Source organism: Ciconia boyciana, chromosome 5, assembly GCF_034638445.1.
Source record: "Ciconia boyciana chromosome 5, ASM3463844v1, whole genome shotgun sequence".
Classification (NCBI taxonomy): Eukaryota; Metazoa; Chordata; class Aves; order Ciconiiformes; family Ciconiidae; genus Ciconia; species Ciconia boyciana.
The window spans coordinates 84,249,329-84,271,416 of record NC_132938.1 but is presented as its reverse complement, the minus strand read 5'-3'; the positions used below and the strand labels follow the sequence as shown (position 1 = coordinate 84,271,416).

The 22,088-nt window shown below is 43.4% G+C and overlaps 2 protein-coding genes across 5 annotated transcripts in view; both read left to right on the top strand.

Annotated features, from left to right (window-relative positions):
* ANKRD17 (ankyrin repeat domain 17) overlaps nt 1–5,017 on the top strand; it is a 98,049-nt gene extending 93,032 nt beyond the window's left edge. For all 4 annotated transcript variants that reach the window (XM_072861135.1, XM_072861137.1, XM_072861134.1 and 1 more), the window contains 3 exons: nt 348–523; nt 870–1,034; nt 2,825–5,017. In XM_072861135.1, the coding sequence (XP_072717236.1) occupies nt 348–523; nt 870–1,034; nt 2,825–2,884 (401 nt within the window). In that variant the 3' untranslated portion in view covers nt 2,885–5,017. The remainder of the gene's footprint in view (nt 1–347; nt 524–869; nt 1,035–2,824) is intronic.
* A 392-nt stretch (nt 5,018–5,409) lies between these two features.
* Nucleotides 5,410–11,331, top strand: COX18 (cytochrome c oxidase assembly factor COX18). The gene is made up of 6 exons (XM_072861163.1): nt 5,410–5,712; nt 7,050–7,150; nt 7,867–8,030; nt 8,923–9,035; nt 10,111–10,218; nt 11,010–11,331. The coding sequence occupies exons 1-6, from the start codon at nt 5,425–5,427 to the stop codon at nt 11,181–11,183; spliced, it is 948 nt and encodes a 315-aa protein (XP_072717264.1). The 5' UTR covers nt 5,410–5,424; the 3' UTR covers nt 11,184–11,331.
* Nucleotides 11,332–22,088: the final 10,757 nt, after the last annotated feature.

Sequence of the window (22,088 nt, the reverse complement as noted above, 5' to 3'; positions counted from 1 at the left end):
ACAAGGAATTCAGTCTTTTGGAGGCAGAAGAGTTAGCACAAATGCCTGCTTTCCCTTTCAAATGAAGGAAAGTGGCAGAGGTGATGCTTTGGTTGCATGAGTAACTGTTCAAAACTTCTTGCACTGGTTCAGGGTTGCTGCCGTGGAGTAACTTCACGTGCAGGTGCCATTTCTGATGCTCTCCATCCCACATACGCCTGAGTTTTAATGCAGGAAGATGCGTAGGGACTGCAAGCTGAGCAAATGCCACTTCTAGGAACGTTACAGTGTGCAAACATTTAGGCTGGAAAATGGCCGATTAGCGGGCGTCACGTATAATGCTGTTGCTGTGTCTTCTGTGTTGTTAGATAAAGTGGACTGGTGTCACAGCGGAATGGGGAGCCACATGATCCACAGGCCCATGTCTGATCCAGGGGTGTTCTCGCACCAGGCCATGGAGCGAGACAGCACGGGAATCGTAACGCCTTCCGGTACATTCCATCAGCCCGTTCCTGCAGGATACATGGACTTCCCAAAAGTCGGGGTAATCACCTTCTTGGACCTGATACGCGCGGTACCGCTCGATTTCCCTGCCGGTGCGTGAGGCAGATGAACAACACGGAGGTATCGTTCACTGTGCAGTGGAGCGTGTGTAAGCTAAAACGCTAACTAGCCCTCACAGTATCGCAGAAGCATAGATCTAATAAAAAAGAACTTGTCCATGATGTAATAAATATATGCAGAGAGAGTTTTTTCTTAAAGCAGTAATGAAACGCCTGAAGTTAAGACAGAGAATTTCTTTAACACGAATCCCCTTTTGTCAGTCTGTGTGTGCAGTAGTAGCAGTGTTTATGAACACATACTGATTCTTGTTCTTTCCTCCCCCTAAGGGTATGCCTTTTTCCGTGTATGGGAATGCAATGATTCCTCCTGTAGCCCCCATCGCAGATGGTACTGGAGGCCCTATATTTAATGGGCCTCATGCTGCTGACCCATCTTGGAACTCGCTGATCAAGATGGTTTCAAATTCCACAGAAAATAACGGGCCTCAGACGGTAATTTTTCAGTTTTTCTATTCGCAATTTTGTTGTAACTTAAGAAACCGTGTGGTGAAGTGAAGATCCTAGCTGTTACAAAGTACGAGAATACAGTGTAGTGCTGCTGCTTTTTTGCTGGTGTCTCTCCGGAGGTGACACAGCCCCCCTGCTCGCTACAGCACTGAGTGCTGTACGTGCTTACTGACAACTGCTAAATATTAGTCATCTTTCCAAAAATAAGCTGAAGTTGTCCTGAGAAAAAAATCAGCATCACTAAGTGAATGCAGTTTAAAGGAGTGTGCTGTAGTTACTTCTGTGAACATATTGGTGCTTGAGAACTGGGAAGCTTGCTTCCAGCTTAGCTCAGAGAAGCTGCCTACTTAATCAAAGTAGATACCGGGTTAATTACTGCAGATCAGCTTTTTTGATGATGTGTTGTAGGCAAGTCCGGATGGAAAAGATAGTTTTACACTGTATATTTAACTCAAAATTATCGTGATTTCTGTCTGTGCAGTTCTGCACTTGGGAAAACACAATCAATTTGCTTTTGTGAGAAAAGCTGTTTATTTGCTGTTATGTAAGCTTCCCTTCCCAAAAAGGGAAAACAGCATTAGGTCTGAAGGATTGTTGCTAGGCAGTGAAAGGTAAGATGTCTTCACTGTGTTAGGAATTCACTTAGGAAGGGAGTAGGTAGCTCTTCTGTCTGCTGCTCTGATCTCGCCTGGGTTATAGGCTTGTCCACTAAATATAATTTAGGTACAGGGATTGCGTTCCCCGAAACCTCTTGTTCATGCTCAGCCAGCAACTAATATTATAATGCATCATAAGTAGCTCTTGTTACATTATATCCTATGTTTATTTTTTAATTATACAGTGAGCTCTAACACTGTTATTAAATAAAGATATTTCTGGACTTAATTTGCTTGGGAATCATCCAAGCTGCAAACAGCGGCTCCCAGCTCTGGCAGACGGTAGGTGTGCAGAGGAGGAGGCGGTCTGTTGTTTGGCCACAGTTCATGTCTTGCTCTGAAGTGGCTCATGACCATTATGACGCCACTTCTGGTTTAGTGAGAAAACTTTGTCCCCCAGAGAAGGCTTTACTTAGTTATACTTGGGTTTCCCCAGAGCTGAGGGTGTTGGTATGCATTGGGGGAAAATAATTCAGGGTGGCGGAAATCAAGCTCTTGATCGTCTGAACTTCTTAAGGTCAAGAGGAAGGATAGTCTTGTGCTCTGAAAGCTGGAGGTCTCCAGGTGCCATCCTTGCAAATAATTTTGCACAGAGAGAGAGAGAGAGAGAGACAGTCAGTCCTGTTAATTCTCCTTGACAGCTTACCCGGCATGTTTAGAGGGAGTACTTATTTCCCTGGGTCTAAAGGGATATGTTTTTCCCGTGGAACAATAAAATACATATTACATCAGTGTTGCTATGATGGAGGAACTAGTGGGCGTAAATAGCATTGATTCCTCTCTTCGATTTTGCTACGAAGGAACGCAGTCAGGCTGGGTGAAAGTATTGTTTTGTGCTACGTAGAAAGGAAGAGGAAGATGACGGACCCTTTGGCCAAGGTGAAAAAGGTCAGGCAGAAAGATTAAAACCCCATTTCCCTCTTTTCTCACCTGAAGTACAGCAGGATCAAACAAGTGCTGAAAGGAACTCAGTGTAGTTTGATGACTGGTTGCCATGTTGCCTGATGGTGGGCTTCACTTGGGTGCCGTGAAAAGCGTAAGGGCTGCAGTGTAATTTTGACTTCTGAACCGTTTCGAGCAGCCCTGAAGCGTGGTGTTAAATGAAGCTTTCTCTTTCAGGTGTGGACTGGAACTTGGACACCTCACATGAACAGTGTGCATATGAACCAACTTGGCTGAGTGGGATCAACTTGCTAGCCTTGAGATTCCTTTTTTGCAGAGGAAAAAACAAATGGCAGAAACAGTTTATGTGCTCCCAGATCATTCTACTGATGTGCTTGACTGAAGTGTGTAGGCTTTTTGCAGAAGAACTTACTAACTGACCTTTTTCTGTGAACATTGTGACCGCCCATTCCCCACCATCATACGTTTCAACTTAGTTAGCCTTTATTCTTTCCTTTCCTTTTTTTTTTTTTGACATAACTTTCTGTTGAAGCTGTTCTTTGGCTGGTTGGTTTTAGTACTGTAAACTGCTTCTGAGCAAACACAGAAAATTAGCAAAATTATGTAAACTTGATCCTGAAGTTTTAGAATGGCAAATAAATGTACAATTGTTTACATAACAAATGGCTAAGCAGAAAGTAAATTTCAATATGTCAGTATAGAGGCTCTACTTTATGTAGACTTAAATTAATGTGAGATATGTACCTTCATATTCAGAAATCTGGATGTTTCCTTCATACATTAAACTATTAATAAGCATAACTTTTCTACTTGTGTAATTTTAAGTACATGATAAAAAACAAACGGGCATTATCAGAGGGCTTTTTCCAAATGTGTGTTGGATTTTTTTTGAGAAGGCATACATCAGTTGTAACCAGATGCTAAGAGTATCCATTTTCCTTCCGTGAAAGGCTTTTCAGCCAAAAGCGCCTGACAAAACAGCCTTTTGACACATTCAGCGTCGTCTCCACACTGAACTCCCCTTCTTGCCCGGTAAACGGGTAAATGTATCACGCTGCAGCGTCTATTAAAAATTATTGTTACAGTTGGGTTGATGCGGCAAGGTCTGTTCTGTTCCACGAGTGCTCCCAGAGCTTCTCTTCCCCTGGTTCCTTCCTTTGCCTACAGAAGTCATTTCAGAACATACGTCCTTGGTGTGTGTTAGTTCAGGAATGAGAGTCTTAACTTGCGGTTTTAACAGAGCTTCACTAATGAAAACCGTCTCCAAAGGAGGATTTTAGAACAAGTGGCTTTATTCTCGTAGACGATGTCTTGCTCCAAATGGGGTCACTGCCCTGTGAAGGTTTATTTGGAAAAGTCCCAGTGAGAATTTCCTGATGGTCATCGTCAGGAGCTGTCACCTTCTTCACTTAGAGTTGCTCGGAGTGAACAGCGGTACCGGCAGGCTAAGGCTCCGGGGTCCTGTGAGGGAAGACACAGTTAGCAGTGACCCACAGCTCCAGTCAGGGTCCCCGTGCAGTTTGTGTACGTATGGTATAACGCACATCTACAGGTCGAATGTGGTTTTGTGCAGGACAAAATGAGGGCCAGCGCGATCTGTTGTTGGTTATTCTGTGTGGAGGAAGGCTGAAGGAAAGCTTGTTTTTTTCCTTGCCGTGTCACTTGGGAGTCAACCCTTCTCTTGGAAGTTACTGTTCTGAGATGTATCATCTGGGGAAGAAATATCCCAGATGAGGTAAATGGGCTGCTGTTAAGGCTGGAGTTTAAGAAGTGCTATTTTGTATTTATTATGGTACTCCTTTGAAGGCTAGAAGAAAAAAAAAACATTTGTCCAAAGAAACCTACTGCCTTTTAAATATTGTGATATTTCTGGGGGGTCCAGAAGACTTGTGCATACCGATGTCCATATATACATGCCTTTAGGTGATGCTCTAAATAAAAACAAGCTCCTTTTTCCAGCTCTCTGATCACCTGAAACACATTGTGTAAAGAACCGCTTGTAGCAGAAAGGATGCCGAACTGCGGAACTGCAATGGAAGATGACTGAAACGCCACTTCAGGACCTGAGTGGGGCGGGGGCAGAGTGCCCTTCCACTCTTCTCTATGGCCTTTGGCCCTGCACCAGAATTTTTTGCTTACTGCTTGAGTGCTAATTTGCATTATGTGCATTCGTACTCTGAACTAATCCTACTGAGAAAGAGTGCTCAGTATTGATTACAGCCATGCATTCCGTGGGTCAAAAGCACAGAGTATCTTACCTGTAGTTGGTTGACTTGAAAAACCAGATGGTGGCCAGGGGCAGCGTAGGCTGCCTGCCGCCTTTGCCCCATCAGCCTTGTCCTGGAAATCCCGCGGGGGGTTGGAACATTTTTTTCTTCACAGATACATTTTTTTTTTTAAATCATTCCATATGTAACGCTTTTCATTTGATCAATAAAAAAAGGGAACATACTCTCTTGAGCCTGGGCAGGTGGTCTTTATTTTAGAAAAAAGAACGGCGCCATGGGTAGAGAGTGGTAGAGGGGCTGGGGAGGATGCTGGAGGCTACAGGAGCAGCCAAGGTCCCGGCGCACGCAGCAGCTGCCCGGGTGGTCGAAGGGGCTTCTGTCCGTCCGGGTGCCGCCGGCGCGGGGAACAGACACGGGGCCGGGGCCGGCCCCGCGGGAACCGGGCATCGCCAGGGCCTCAGGGCCTTGCCCGGGCCTCAGGGCCTTGCCCTTCCTTCTGCCCGCAATCAGCATGGCGCCAGCAGGGCGCGCTCCCCCTGCGTAGCTGGCGCACGCGCAGGGGCGGGGCGCGCGCCGCGGCCGTTAGCCATGTGGCGGCTGGCGCGGGCGGGCGCGCGGGGCTGGGGTCCGGGCCGCGCGGCCGCCGCTGGCGCGCGGAGCGGGCCGTTAACGGCCGCGGCGGCGGCGGGCGGCCCCGGCGGCTGGTACGAGTGGCTGGCGCAGTCGGCGCCCGTGCACGGGGCGGAGGCCGGGTTGGTGGCGCTGCAGGCGGCCGCGGGGCTGCCCTGGTGGGCCGCCATCGCGTGCGGCGCCGCCCTGCTCCGCACCGCCGTCACCTTGCCGCTCGCCGCGCACCAGAGCCGCCTTCTGGCCAAGGTGGGTTCCGGCCGCCGGCCCCGTCTCCTGAGGGCAGCCCGCGGTGGCCGCCCTGGCGCGGAGCGGCCTCGCTGTGCGCGGGAGGGACCGAGGGGCACGGCCGGCGCGGCGCGGGGTGCTCTGGGCGGGCTCGCGTGTGGGCTTTGCGGCAGGCGGGCGGTAGCTCCTGGCGAGGGCGGCGTTTTGCGGGAAAGGCGGCGGGAGCGTGTGGCGAGCGGTGCGGGTACTCCCCCGTGAAGCGCTGGTGTGCGGCCGTGGCCGCGGTTGTCCCCGTCACGGGGCTCTGCGGGGGCTCCGCCGCTCGCGGGAGGCTGCCTGCGGCTGGAAACGTGCAGCGGGCCTCCCCCGGGCACGTAACGCCTGGCTACAGCCGAAACGTGGGAACGCGCTTCCTCGCGGGAACTGCGTGGAAAGGGAGCCGTGTTCGCGTGAGAGCGCGGGGTACGTTCTGTGGTTTGCTGCGCTGACTCGACCAAAGCTCCTGCTACCGCTGCTCCAGTGAACACGTGAAGTAAAGCGGCCTCCTGCAGCCTCGAGGCACGCGCTTTTCCTCAAAAGCGAGGAAAAGGGTTGGCGTTACCCAAGAGGGGAAGCAGCCTGTGCAGCGCCGTGGGACGAAGTAGGGTGTTTCTCCTTTTCTGTGCTGTTTTTCGACCAGCAAGGAGGATTTTGGGTGGTGCCTCACAGCTGCCAGCACTCAGGGGCGAGTTGGAATCAGGTGGATCTTTGTTCTTCAGCTGTGTAAAGGTCAGACTGGCAAATGCAGGTGTGCTGCTGGGGCGTCCTCCCGAGCGTCACTGCAGGAGGAACGCAATTGTGTGCTTTTATTGCAGCGTGTCTGGCGTGGGGTTTTCTTTGTTTTGTTTTTTTACAGTAACGCTTGTTCCTTTTGTCTTTCCTTTTGATTGCAAAAGTGAATATCCTATTGTATTCTTGTGTAATGGGGTCTCTTCTTTTTCCTCGGGATAGTGACTTCAGTGATTTGTGTGTCCTGCTGGGCTTTAAATCTTTTTGAAGTGGCATTAAAGGTTGTTTTGTTAAGTAAGGTAGCTGGTCACAGTTCCTGAATGAAGAGAAAAAGGTGCTTATTAAGAACAAAATACAAAATCTTATTCTGTATTAATTTCATTTAGTAGTAAGATAGTATTTTTGATTGTTAGTGCAAGTACTTCTCACTAGTATCTTTACATGTTCATTTTGTTTAAAGATAAAAGATGTTCGCGGATGTGTGCCTTGTCCTTCACCGTCGGTTTTAACGTCTGTATAGTATCAGGTGGGGAGAGGAGGAGGTTGTTACCTCTAACCGTGCATAAACATTTTCCCTTTTCTTTAGCTAGCTGGAAAATTTGCAGCCTGAGATTAAAAAACTAGCTGAGCGTCTTCGCTATGAAGTTTCTGTTCGTGGAAAGCAACTGGGTTGGTCTGAGAAGGTGGCCAGGTAAGATGGCAATGGTGTATACCTTATACATCCGTTCCAGACTGAGGGGTAGCGGGAGGGGAAGTCCTACAAACAGCAGTCTTACAGAAAGATTCTGCCGTTGCCCAAAGCTTAGATTTTCTTACCACTGCTATGACTTACCTGTGTTTGTTATATTGCCCTTCAGAGTATATGCATTTTAAAGCTCTGATCTTGTGATAGGCTTATGATTACAAGGCCAAATCCAGGATTGTTTTTGTTGTCTTTACTTGTGGTTAAAGTTTCCTTAGCTATTACGGTTTCCAAATATTGCTGGAACTTGAGGTTTGAATGGCTGTGGTCCAATTCATTTGTTAGGGTAGTACTGCGCCCCGTGCGGTGGCAGTGTATCTGAGCTGCGATACTGGGCATCCCGTAACTGGCTGATTGCCTCTCTATTGAGAAAGTTATACCCTGGTTCAGACAAAAAACACCGTGAAATAAGAAGTCAGACAAGGTGGTGGTAGCTGCCAGTGACAATGGGAAATTTTGTTGTGAAAAGCTGCTCGTAGCAACAGGGCTAAAAGTTGTGAGGGCAAAAGGGAGAGGCATGTTTGAAGAGGAAAGGCTTTCAGGTTTCCCAGTTGCACCTCAAGAAGCTAATTTGACATGTGCACCCTGTAGAATTGGCATTTCAGAATTTGAGGAGTTACTCTGTAACAGGTATTGTGAGAGGACTTTTTTTTTTTTCCTAAAAGGTTTCACTTCAAGAAAAACCTACGGAGGATTATGACGGAACTGTACATTCGAGACAACTGCCATCCCTTCAAAGCCACTTTACTGGTGTGGGTACAGATTCCGATGTGGGTTTGCGTGTCCCTCGCTTTGCGCAACTGCAGTGTTGGTGCGACGGACTCAGAAGGTGATGAATCTGAATAGATGCGCTCTTAACGCTAATTTTTGGTTCAGTTGCTGTTTTTACAGACGCTTCGTTGGAAGTATCCAGAGCATCACTGATCTCTGCTTAGACTCTCTCAGTGTTTGTAATAGTGTTGTGAGCTTTGTGGAATGTCTCTTTAGAACCAGTATCGGGGTCTGAGCTCTAGGAACGATGCGAGACATAATGTTAGGCTGCCTGAGCATCTAATTATTTTGTCGTCTTCTGAAGACAGGGTTACTAGAAAAAGCAGTTTGTCTTGGGAGTTTTCTGATTCACAAGATAAGCATATTTAGCAAGTAATGTTACCCGTGTAACAGTACGTTCACTATTAATCTGTATTTTTTTTCTTCAGTGTGAAGTTTCAGATGAAGTACTGTAGACAAGGTGAATGTGTGGGGCTTTTTAAAGAAAAATGCTGATATTTTCATTTTTTAGAAAAGAGTTTATAGTTTGGTCTTCTAAACAAAACTCAAACAAGTTAAATAGTTATTAAGAAAAATATAATTATTTCAAAACCACAAAATATGTAGTCACTGTAGGTTACTGCATTGCATATTTTCCTCATTGGCTTGCAAAATGGTGGTTGAGATCCAGCTAGTTTTTGTCACAGGTTTACCTGAATCAGTGGCTGCCGTGAGCTAAGCTGGATCTCAGCTTCTGTCTCCCACCATTTTTGCTTGTGTTGATAGTGGACTGCCTTGACACGTGAACTGTTAAAGTTAAACCAAAGATTTCTGCTTTAATAGTATTTAGCACGTAGATAAAACGTACCTAGAAACTTGGATGATTTGATTGCAATACATGGTACAGTTCTGACGAACTTGAGGTAGCAGATAGTACTTAATGCCATATTTTCTTTCAACTATTTGTGTAGTTCAAGAACAGTTTTCAGCAGGCGGAGCGTTGTGGTTTACAGACCTCACGGCACCAGATTCTACTTGGATTTTGCCAGTTTTGCTTGGGCTCGTGAATTTGCTGATAGTGGAGGTAAGTTGGTGGAAAAATTGGATGATTGCAAAAGGATAATTCTTTTTATAGAATTGCGAGACAATATTATCCAGTTACAAAACATGGTGACATAAGGGTAGTTTCAGATTATCACTGCTTTAAATGCATTGGACAGAACTGAAAAATAACTTCATTGTTCTGTGCTTTTGAATGTGTGGGTGTGTTGTTTAGGGATGACATGTTCTGGTGTGACATGTCTCAGACTTTATTGGCTTTGCTTGAGCCTCAGTACAATTCAGTCTTGACTCTGAAGTTTCTCTTAGAATGGTGTCTTAATGAGCTTCCTGGGTGTTCAGCATCCAAAAGCACATGTGGGGTTTTCTGGTTTGTTGTACAGCCCCCGCCCCCCCGAATTATTTGTTACTGCCTTGTGGTCAAAACTAACAATGCTATGTGTTCTTAATAAACTGAAAAAATCCAGAACTTTTTAAGATTGCTGGGGAGATTAATCAACAGAAACAGAAAAAAGAAAAAAAGTCTTCATTTCCCATTTTTGGGGGTAATTTAATGGAAATATTTTTCTTCCTGATTTTTCTGTTAGGTGTTCTTATCAAACTCTAACCATCTGGATTTCATTCTTACTCCGTTTTCTTCTATGTCACGTGGACTGAGACTGTCTTAGAGGAAAAAAGTCAGTCTGTGACCGTAGATGTGATTGTGCGTCCGTTCAGTTATCTGTCAGCTGGTTTTGGTCTCTTTCCTGTTGGCAGCCTTTTCTCAGAGGGCTGTGCTTCAGGATGAGGCCTTGGAACTTGTAGATGTGCAAAAGTGACTATGTCAAGTGATGTTACCTTGCAGCGATTGTCAGGTACTCTGCTAGGTTGGTACGGTATTTTCTACAAAGGACTGAACATGTAAAACATCAGACAAGTTAAATGAAAGACGGTAGCAGTACGTTAATTGAAATGGAGGATGCAAAATGAAAGTAATAGGCGAACAAGAGTGCTAGGTTACAGGGAATGCCACTGTTGCCTTTTTTCTCATTAAAATGAACAAACAACTGCAGTTGTTTCAAAAAGAACTTGTTTATCACTGTGGGTTTCTCCTCTTTCAGATCTTTGCTTCGCAAAAAATGGAGGTTTCCAGGTTCCAGAAGCTTGCTACAAATTTCTTTCGAGTGGTGTCAGTAGTAATGATCCCTGTTGCTGCAACAGTCCCCTCTGTAAGTACACAGTCTTAATGGTGAGTCTGTTAACCTGTGACTCTAGTCACGATGTGGAGCACGTACGTGTTCCTACTGCGTAAAGAGCAGCCCAAATGCTTGGTGTATTTAATAGACCATACTCTATACTGAAACAAATAACATGTTTTGTCTACGTATACATTGAAATTCTTAACTCATTTGGAATATTTATGTCCAAGAGGGAAGAATCTGCATACTTATTGTTTCTAAACATCGTTTTTGCAAACTAGGGCTTGGAAGGGCGTTCAGAGCGGGTTAGCATCCTTTTTGCGATCTCAAAAATGAGAGGAAAACTTTTATATGAGGACATACAGACAAAGGTTTGCCAAGTGTTTGCTTACTGTAAGAGGAAAACAGTGTAGTTCTTAGATTAGGAAAATTTCCACTATCTTCTTAAAACACGTGGCATTTTTACCAGGTGTTCTACTTCTGAATGTTTTTGTAGTGTTTCGCGAAAACAAACCATCTAGTTGTTTGGCTCATTGACTTATAGTCTGAAATACAGATGTTCAAGCAAGTTTAATATGAATTAATTTATGAACTGTTGTCAAACTTGAGTGTAGATGACCCTTTTTTTCCCAGAAGAGTTGAGAAAGTGTGGAAAAACACATTTGAAATGGAAGCCATTATTGTTATTGAGTGGGTTTAGGCGAGTTATTTTTCTTGATGGCTGGGAGTAGCCAGTGGTTGTGGTTTGTGAAGAGCTGCTTCAAATTGTAGTGTTTTCATTGCATCTGGGGCGGCTGAACTCGATATTTGTCTCGTTGCAGTCCATGGCGTTGTATTGGCTGTCCTCGAGCTGCATGGGACTCTTGCACAACCTGTTGCTGCGTGCTCCGACCTTTCGTCGACTGTGTTGCATACCGAGGACCAAAAATGACTCGGATACCCCTTACAGGGATATTGTGTCTGCCTTGACTACCAAATACGGTTTTAAGAAATGATATCATTTGAACTGTCGGAAGAGCTGTCCCACAAATGTTGCATGGGTAATTAAGTAGCGCTGTTTTATTGAGATGTACTTATTTACTGTAAAATGTTGCAGCTGGAATTATATTTATTTTCCAAATAAAGCTGTCTGGCCTTAAAGAATGATTGTTCAGCACAAACGTATGTTTATTGGGAAGTTTTTTTTCAAGGGTGTTTGCTTTGCAATTGGAATAGTCCAGTAATACAGGTTTGTCTCCTGAATTATTGTAAGGAATTGTGCAGATGAATATTTAATAAAACCGTGACTCATCTAGGCCGCCGCCTTGTAGCGAAGCTGATCGGACCTGTGCGCTAGCGAACGCCAAGTGCCGGGGTGAGGGAAAAGGCTAGATGGACTGATGCTGTAGTCAGTGGTTTATTTAATTAAGGCACTGGTGCAGATTGATTGGTAATCAGCTATAGTAGTTGGATATGCAGGTGGTTCACATGATAGTCTTCATGACAGTTCTGATAGCTGATTTCCTGTAAGTGCAAAGTAAACTGGGTTGTTGTCGGTCTCTTGTGTGTTAGATTTGGGGTTAGGAGGACAAGTTTCTTTCTGATCATCATTTCTGGTGATCACCTGTGGAGTGACAGCATTCTGTCCGTATATACTAAAATGAGGCAGGCAGCACCTTGAGAATGAATGATGATAGGAAACCAAATACTTTGTTCAACTGTATATCAAATCTCTTTTTTAATGTAAGTCTTAAAGGTCACCTGCAAATATTTTAGGCCTTAAAGGACCTGTGTTTGCTATTTTTGTCATGTAAACATTAGTGTCATTACACGTAGGCCCTTCCTATTCAGATTCACATCTCGCCTTGCGCTGCATACATCTTAGGTCAGCAGATGTACATTGTTGTGAAACTTTTGCACGCAAATGCCCCTATGCACGGAAGTCTGTGCAAGTCCGGTCTCATAAAAGGTCGTCTGTTTTTTTCTTCGAGAAGCAGAAATCGGGATAGAGCGCAAAGCGTTGCTTGTATTCTTTGCTCTCAGATGGTTGTCATAGTGCAGAGTGAGGATGATTCACGTTTTAACTGGTGAAGTTAGTGCTCGTTAATCTTTGATAATAGGAAGTGATTTTTTAAATAACTGGGGTTTTTTTTGTCATTAGGGAAAACTATTTAGCACTGGGAAAGAGAGAAGCAGGTGGAATACCAGGCAGACATAGGCAACAGTAACAAGCCAACAGTCATGTGCCTTTCTTGTGGTGGAAAGAATCTGTAGTTTTTTATTTATTTCTTTTGTTAGTTTGTTTCCTGTCGCCCTGACCCCTGAGCAAAAGAGGAGGTTGAAGGAGTTGATCAAGGTTGGGTGTGTAGATAGGGCAGGGACGTTTTTTCAAGAATGTTGTTTGAAACTCAGTGTTTCTAATTTTCAGTTCTGATACCACACTTCAAATTGTCTTTTAGTGGATGTATTTTTGCTAGGGGAATGCATGATATATTCTCTCACGCTTGCTTCAGAAGCGTAAAAAAAAATAATACAAATGGTATTTGCTTACTGCATTCTATTTGAATTTAATATTGCCATAAGGTTTTTCAGACTGCAGTCTGCCCGTTAGACAGGATTGCACAGCAGTGGCAGTTGAGCTTGGCTTCTTGCTGTAGAATTCCATAGTCCGCTGGTGGCAGGATAAAGCAGGTTGGTATCCTGACCTGGCGGTGTTTCGTTGAAGAGCTGGGTCCTGGCAGTGGCCTGGTAAGGTGATGAGGTGAAAGCGAAATCCTGCGTTTTCCTGAGGTGCTTGGTTGTAGGAGGGGAGCAACTGTCTACGGGGCAGTATCGGCGAGAGAGCAGCCAGCAGGTGAAGGGAAGTTGTTCCTCCCTGGCAGTTCTTGGGGCCGCATCTGCATGCTCCGTCCAGTTCTGGGCTCCCCAGTACAAGACATTAATGTACTGGAGCGGATCCGGCGGAGGGCTGCTGAGATGGTCAGGAGGCTGGAGCCTATCACATGCTGAGAATACTGGATTTTTGTTTAGTCCCTACAGAGATGGCCATGCAAAGAGATAGGGGAGATTTATCTCTGTCTGCAAGCAGTTAGTGGGAAGTGGCAAAGAGATGGAGCCAAACTCGGCTTGGAAGTGCATAGAGGAAGGATGAAAGGCAACGGGGACAAGCTGGAAGACAAAACATTTCAGAATTGATATAAAACCGTGATTTTTACCTCGAGGATGGTCCAACACCTGGTTTTCTGGAGGAATTGTGGTATCTGCGTCATCAGACGTACTTGAAATGCCAGCTGGATGCGGCCCTGAGGAACCTGCTTTAACGGGCCCTGCGCTGCGCAGGGGGTTGGACTAGAGACCTCCAGAATTCCCTTCCCAGCTACATGGTTCTGTGATTATATTCGTGTCTTATCTGGAGAAATATCACAAATTCTCTAAAAACACTTTTTCAAGCATACAACAGGGAGCACGTTCAGTATTACGGATGGCGTATGGCCAGTTACTCTATAGGCCAAGACGCGGATGCAGTTTGCTGTTCCTGCGCAGGTAATGCTGAATTTCTAGCAGCATCCCATCCTAAGAAGCGACAGACTGAACGTAGCCTCATGTCACATCAGGGGCTCAGCGATCCTTTTATTTACCTATTTCTTCTTACCAATCACTGGCTCGCGCATTTTATTCCACTTGTACGTAGAGTTTGTTGAATAATATACTGCATTAATTTCCTTAACTTTTACAGAGGAGCACCGATTGAAATTTTAGGTTGTGCTGTTCTAAAATACATAGTTCTGAATTCTCACTGTTGCTCAATGTTGATTACTGTTTCCTGAAGACTAATGGCAAGCTTGCTACTCTGTAATAAGGTCTCTTTCCCCAAAAGACATATCCTTCCCTTTTGAGATTTCAGTTCGAGGTTGGAATCTCATTTGCAAACACATATGCAATTCTTGAAATACAGGAAAATAGGTTGGTGGTTATAGTGAGGAGGTGCATGTGCAAGACTGGGAGTGCTGGTATTTGAACTTGTGTTTTGTCTTTAGTGTGGTAGAATGACTCGCTTCACAATGCTGATACCAGATCTGGCTGCATGGAAAAACGAGGCAGCGAAGCTCAGTGAGATACAGTACTCTTGATGGTGCTCACAGAAGTATAGAAAGAGTGACTTTGAATTCTTTGTCATCTCAAATAGCGTGGCAGGATTTAGTGAGGTAGGTGGTGATTTAATTTTTTTTTTTTCCCCCTCAGTGTTCACATGCTAAGTTTAGCAGTTGATAAATACACTGTAAAACAATCAAAGTTAATAAAAACTCAAAAGCATATACAAAAAGACTGTAAGGTGTTAGATTTAATGGGCACTGGCCACAGATAAATGTATTTAGAGTTAATGTAAGGGTAAGAAAGGTCTGGAATGTTTTCAGATCTAACAAAAATCTACTAAACTAAACCCAAACTGAAACTATAAGGATTAATAGGCAAGTGCTCAGGAGGTGAGTTACTCCACACTTGCGTTCTACTTGTTCTGTGCGCTTTCCTCTGAAGTACCTGTTTCTGGGTGCTGCTAGAGGCACTGGGGAGGATGACGGGATACAATTTGGGTGGAGCTGGAGCCATTTGTGACAATTTTGGCATGGAAAGCTGGTAACTCGTGCCACGCTCATGGCTTTGCAAGTTGGAATTCTGTGTGCTGATTCTGACCAGTTCCGGTGCTCTCTGTGACGGGTTTTGTCTCATTTACTTCATCAGTTAAATTGCCAAGAACACTTAATCACATTTAGAAAATATTTGCATTTCTTGGGCTAAACTTATGAGTTTGGAAGATATTAATGGGCTGGTTTTTGTCCTTGCTTCTTTGGTAAGTAGTCAGAGTCTGAGATAAGAGGCTGGCATGGAAATTTTGTTTGTCTCACTTGTGCATCCTTGATCCCCCATCTACATGGTAGCAGTCCAGGAAGACTGAAGCTATTTTATGGTGGTGACGTTATTATCCTTCCTCTCTGGAAAGGAGTTTAAATATTGCTCTGGTGTTTACTATGGTTTCTGTGTTGGAAAAGAAATGTGTATTAGTGTAGTAAGGATATGAGGTCAACAAAATCCAGACTGTTCAGATTAAAACTGAAAAGAAAAAAAGCCAACTCATTAATTTACATATTGTTTTTAAAAAGTAGATACGAGGTGAAACCATTTAACCATTCACCACTTGGCTTTTAGAAAGACACCGTTCTGGAGTACTTGGGCCAAGGAGTCTCCATTTGGCCAACATCTGGTAAAATAGGTGCAAGGCATACAAGCGTTGATCATCTTTTTCATGAGCTAGATACTATCACAAATGAAACTGCTATTCTTCAGAAACACAGAACGTAACAGAGGAACCGTGTTATGTCAGTGCGGAGAGCGTAGCGCAGCTCCTGGGTCATACAACTGACTTAACACAAAGAATTTTATAAAGCGTATTATGTTCCTTTGAAATGTCAGGAAGGAGTGCTTAGTTTTAACATACCTGTTATAAAGATAAGAATTTGGATTTCTTTGGCAATGCAGGAAAGCAATTGTACTTCTAGTTTAAGAGATACTATGAGAGTAATTTTATCTATTTTGAGATGTGTCTCAGAGAAGGTGCTAGTTTGAGTGAAGTGGATCCCAGAGATAAATTTCACGGGGCTCTGAGTTTTGGTTATCTGCAGGTCTGTAAGCTTCCCGGGAGCAAATAAACTGTACCACGTATCTTGTTTCGGCTGTTCCAGATACCAAGGTGATATAATCCTGTCTTAACAAATTTAGCCGCATTCAAGGTAAAGTTTCTAGCTTTTATTGCAGTTTAGTGTTCTGTATATGCAAAATAAGAGGTGCACCTGTATACTGGGGGGGGGGGGAAGCTGAAATTATATGTTTTTTCAGAACTCTGTTGGTTAAATGGAAAATTCTGATACGGTGACAAGTTGACAATTCATACGGTTATTTTCTGAAATACCCTGGCTCTAAACATAAGGAAGACTTGTTTTATCATTACCGAACACGCACGAGGGAACTGTTCCCCTTTGCCCGTTCCCGTTTCCGTAGGCTAACATGAGAGAATCCAGGCATTTTCAGCATCTTCTGTTTACTCAGACCTTTAACATTTGTGCAATACCACTGCTTTGGCTTTGTCAGAAATGTTAGCGATTTCGTGTAAGACTTATTTTGTAGATGTCCCTCAAATAGAGGGGGAAGAAAGTGGATAAAAGGAACATTTTGGTTTTTTTTTTTTTTTCTTTTTCACTCCCTTCAACCCCTGAATACGGTGGTACGTAGGGAATTTGTCACAAAAGGGAGCGCTGAGAAAAATAACTTCTTAAGGAGGATATTCTGGACAGTAGTGTTCTTTTTGCTGCCTGGCATAAGGCAGCAGATTGCAGTAACTCAGGATGTTTTTGTTTGTGGAACAGATGGAAACAGTGATAATTACGGAATGGAAGTTGTAATTTTCCCATTAAAAAAAAGCACTGGTAGCTTTTACTAGTATTCTTATTTCTGAATTGTGTAGCCGTTGTCCAGGCATAATGCAAGTTGGCACGATGCTTCGGTCCTAAATGCAGACCGCAGTTCCTCACGTCTAGCTACACCCTTGCGTTGCAGTAGCTGCTGTAACTCATTATCAATATGGCAATAGGCGCTTTATATATATAAATATATATCTATAAAACTCATTTTGTAGTGTGCCGATGGAAGAAGTGCCTTAACCCTTCAGTTTATTGCTGGCGTAGACAGTGACTCAGATCTCAAAAATGTCTACATTTGATTAAATTAATGGTATCTGTCAAAATACTCCCTAACGATAAGTTTTCGGTAAAGTAAAAACAAGCTTCTGATTTATCTATAGTTTCTGAACCTCAGTCAGTAGATGCTGCTCCACAAATTCTTTAAATACTTTCAGTACCATCAGAAGCACTGGGATTTCTAAATTGTTTTTCCTGGCATTGCCGAAAAAAACCCCAAAAAGTAGAAGTAAGTACCATAAACCCCAGGAATCTCTTGAGAACATTAAGCTGACCTTTAAACAGTAGCAGAAATAAGTAAAATTCAGTAACTGTTTCTACTCTACCATACTGGATGAAAAATCCGGAAAAAGGCATTATTGAATAACATTCCAGGCACGAAAGAATATTCATGGATTTCAGCCACAAAACTGTCTGAAAGCTGTTGAGGAAAAAAGACGGCACAAATTGTAAAGTAAACTATAAGACAGGAAGTAAGTGTTCCACCCAGGGTTGAAGAAACCCACATGCCTCAGCCATACCTCAGCCTTGTCTGGGAGCTGACACCGCAAGCCCTTAGTAAGCAAGAGACGACAAGGCTGGAAAGCGGCAAAAAATATTATTTTTTTTGTTGTTGAGACAGCATATATATCTTCAGACAGACATGTCTACACCCCCCCATCTTTCTTTTAGCCTTTCTCCACAGTTCTGTGATTTTAAGAACACAGTTTTATGTTTGCTGATAATTTTCGGATTAAAAGCGGTGGCAGTGCAGCAACTTGAACTCAAGTAAGAAAGTATTACCGCTGTGTTTTGGAAGGAAAAGAGTGCACTTTCTCCAGGTTCTTTTTGTTTGAGTTAAAAGTGACTCTGATCCTGAGTGCTGAGTAATCACGCTTAGGTCCTTAAAGAAAGCCATGATTTGTGTGTCAACATCACGAGACAAACAAAATCATGTTGTTCCATGCAGTTTGTTTCTCGTTCTGCATTAATTGGTACTAATGCTTCTCTGTAGCTGTAAGGGCTATACACTGACGGACCTAAAACAAAACCTGAGCTTCTCGTGTAGATCTGTAAATCACAAGTGGGCAACCTTGCTTTGCAGGCACCGGTTGTTTAAATGGATAACAGACTAAGAGCAGAAGTGAGCACGTAGCACTTAATGGTTTATTAATACCAAGACATGACACGTTCAGGGTGAGGCATAGCCGTGTGGCACTGCAAGACTGAACGTAACATTTTATTCTGTAGCTGGCTTGCTTGTTCCATTATCTCTGTCCCTTTCTCCCAGAAGTCTGTTACCTGTGCTTCCCGAAAGTATCTTGAAGCATATCTGAAAACAGTGATAAGCTGTGCTCGTATACCTGTCAGAATGTTATCCTTTAACTAGGAAGAGAAATGAAATCCAAAACTGGTAACTGCATTTTGCATAAATTCCCTAGAATTCATCTCTGTTTAGGGAGAAGAAACAGGAGAATGCTCCTTTTTATAGGAAATTTTTTCCTAGCCTTTTTTGCTAGGCCTTTAAATTAGCATTAGTTAATCATGCATTATCCGTATGTCTTTGATCCTCCTTTTCCCCCTTTAGTTTATAAATGCCTATTTTTCTTTATTTTTTTTCTTGAATAGGAGCGCTTTAATAATTGTGTAGATTAATATGGAGATGCGCATGTGGATTTTTTAAGTTTGTTACGAGTATATATCCTCCTTACCCTGAAAACTGCAATGTTACTGAATTTAAAGCACTATGATTTTAAAATAGTTATAGACTTCTATGTTGTGCAAATACTGGGTTCAACTTAGAGTTTTTTCTTTGTTAAAATGAAAGGTAAGGAATTAATTAATTACTTTAAGTTTTTAAAAGATTGCAAGTTACCACTTTGACATAAACTAAATGAACAAAAAATTGGGAGCAAAATTTTTAGCACAGAATTTGAAGCGTTTATTTGAATTGTGGTGATAGCTTAGTGAGACTCAGGAGAACTAATTGCACCATATGCTTACCAATTCTGTTATTTGTGTGTTCATCTTGCCGCTGTTTTCCTGGGTCAGCCACTTCGCCCATTGTTGTGTGATGGCATTGTAGAATCCTGTTTCTCCTATAGTTGCTTTTTGGCACCTTGGCAAACACGTGTAGGCTTTTGAAAGGGTATCAGAAGTCAGCTTTCCATATGAGGACGTTAACTGATGCTGCTAACAGTATGTTGCAACATTCTGCCTGCTGTATAGATCTGTGCTCGTACCACCGCAGCTTCACAGACAGGGATGAGATACGGTTTCTGACCGAGAACAGCAATTCTGGAGAAGAAGTGCAGATGTCGTGGTACTAACGAAGCTGCGCTTGTACAGATTTGTCCGGTTTACCTGCGGAGATGTCGTCACTGTCTGGTTATGAATCTCAGAAGGTCAATGATACAGCTATATCTGTATGCTGCCAGGATATTCTTATGCCAAAAACCCTTCTGTGTGTGAAACTGCAAGTTAAATGAGGCAGCGGAAAGCATCTTACCTAGGGATACCTACCAACTCAAAACCGACAGGTAAGGAGCTCATGGCGTGGGGTCAGAATTGATACGATGAAGCCCTTTCCAGGGTTGCATCAGCTGTAGGAAATTGTTTCTAGATTTTTAGAGGGTGTCATAGATCTTTCTGAATGTCGTGTTGTCACTGGTCTCAGCTGCAGGTATTGGCAAAGAGTTTGTGCGAAGCTGGAGTGTGTTTTTGGCTGGGAAGCTGGCTGCAGGGGGAGCTGGTACTCCGTGCAGCTCAAGAAGAAAAGGTCCCCTTCGCCTTCCTTAGCACGGTTAGTCTGAAAAGGGTTTGCGTTTCCAGCTTGGGAACAGGGCATGCTGAAGCTTCTGGGCAGGGCTTTGAACCAGGTACGTCTCTTTGGTAGTAAAAAAATAACATGGGATTTTGGGAAGCATCAAGAGGGCCTTGAAACTAATTGCTGAAAAATACCTCGCGTGGGTTAACAGCTCTGTCAGGACAGCAAACGTTCGGTACGTGCAGTTGGCTTTGTTAGATTTTTCCGCCCTTTTCGGTGCATTTGAAAGTCTGCTGCTTTCTAAGATCAGAGTCGCCCTTGGGTTTGGAGGAGGACGCATCTTTGTTTTCTTTGGTATTACGTCTCTGCTGGAGCAAGCAACATGTGGCGTACACGCATAAAGAGAAACAGAGTAGAGTTACATACATATGGATACATGTACACCATATCTTTTAATAAATATATATTCCTATATGCAGATAATCACGCGTATGCTGAAGAGCTAGCAGATCCTTGTCATGGGAAAGGCACACGTAATGGCTCCCCCAGCAAATATTTGTCAGGCAGCAATTTAAATGTTGGACTCCATTGTCAGCTGTGATAAGCATTTATATTAAATGCTTTGTAACAATTAACTTGGTATATCAGGTACCGTTTGTCTGTTTCTTGTTTATTTCTGAAATCCCTGTGAATCCATTTGCGGCAGAAAGATTGCCGTGCTGAACTCGAGCCGGCTTATTCCTAGCCGTTGTCTGTGATTTTTGTGAACTATTTTCTCTATCGCAAATAGTGCGTTTCAGGTCTGAGCAAATTGTGCACCGTAGATAAATGTGGGAATTTGTAGAGAGGTGGAAGTTTTCACTTGCGTAAAACTTCAGCGTGAACTTTGCCAGTCAGTTAGATTGTGTCTACCATACGAGCAAATTTTCAGTCCTCTTTCAGCAATATGTGGGTGCAGTAGTCTGTTAATCTGAATGCTCGGTTCTCTGTTTATTCATGTTCGTTTTACACCCTTGTAATTCTGCTTACCTTATAAAATCGCACCCAAGCTCTGCCAGCGCAAGTTAAAAGAGAATAAGGTTCCTCCAATGAATGTATTTGGAGGTGGATTTCTTGGAGCGTTATTTTAGGTGAGACCTGAGTTTGGAAGAGGGTTGTTGAAATAATGCAGCTACTTAGGAGGGACACTAAACTCGAGGAATTGAAATCAGTCAAGTCATATTCAACCAAGAACAAGTTCCCTGAATGGGTTCTGTTCTGATAGAACTCACGATTGCCAAAATATCCTGGCACAGATCCCGTATGGAGTGGAAGTTGGAGCCCTCAGTGTCCGTATTGCTTTTCTGTTCCAAAGCCGTAATCCAGAGCATGCATGGACACTTTCCCAGCCATTGCGAAGTATTCATTAATACTAATGCAACACACAAGATAATTCTGCAAAGGCAAGTCAAGAGGATATAGGGTGAGAATGAGAGGTAATAGAAAATTTTGGTTTGTTGGTAATATTTTCAATGTACAATGCAAAAAAAAAAAAAAAGAGCCATTTTCACCTTCTCAGTTTAGGATAAATGATATTTAAAAGCCTAAGTTTTTACAGGTCATATATGTTTTGTTCTCTGTCTTGAAAATGGAGCCTAAACTTTGAAAACAGGGCTGCGATGCTTGTTAGCTTTAAGAGTTTTGACCTGGAAAAAAGGCTGTGTGCCCAAAAGCTTACCTCCTTTCTCAGCCGTGGTAATTATTCTGCTAAAATATATTGTCGGTACCAAAATCCTTGTCTTGATGTTTGGTGCTGTTTCTAGTGAAGAGCATCAGAGCTTTGCTGTTTCCCTTCCTGTGATGTATGCCTATGGTAACGTAATTCTCCTGTTTTCAGTCCATGTTGATGAGACAAGGATGGAGCAGAGAAATACGTAACACTCTGTCTCAGGCCCAAGGAGCTTGTCAGCTGTGGAAAGGAAGCAGTCCCAGTAAGACATCTGCTCGATCCTTTATGCTAACCTTCTGAGTGAGCGACCTTGCACGCGGTCGTGTCACGTTACAGGGTGTGCTCTCTGCAAATGAGCAAGCGGAGGTGGATTTCTGGAGGAGAAATCAGAAAAGCCGTTGTTCTGTTTTTTGAGAAACAAAACGGAAGGATCTTGAAAAAGTCTGTATAGTATTCTGTCTGGATGGTACCATATTATTTAAGTAATGTGATATATAGCTCTGTTTGGCTTAACTGTTTTTTCACATATTCTGCATGTTTCCCATTCTGGCTTTACTAAAAACAAAGCAATTGTAAGTAAATTACCGAAACCTGCTAGTAAGAAAAGATTTGAGATTTCAGAAAGGAGGAGAGAGTTTCCTTCCTAACTTCCCTCTGCTTCTTAGCTTGAAATACTGTAAGAAAGATGAGTTGGTCCATGTCGCATTCGAGATGCAAA

Bases quoted from the DNA above. Each gene is read 5' to 3' on its own strand.
- COX18 (XM_072861163.1), top strand. From the start codon at position 5,425: ATGTGGCGGCTGGCGCGGGCGGGCGCGCGGGGCTGGGGTCCGGGCCGC. The intron at 5,713-7,049 runs GTGGGTTCCGGC...TTCTTTAGCTAG, and splicing joins AGAGCCGCCTTCTGGCCAAG to CTGGAAAATTTGCAGCCTGA. The intron at 7,151-7,866 runs GTAAGATGGCAA...TTTTCCTAAAAG, and splicing joins TGGTCTGAGAAGGTGGCCAG to GTTTCACTTCAAGAAAAACC.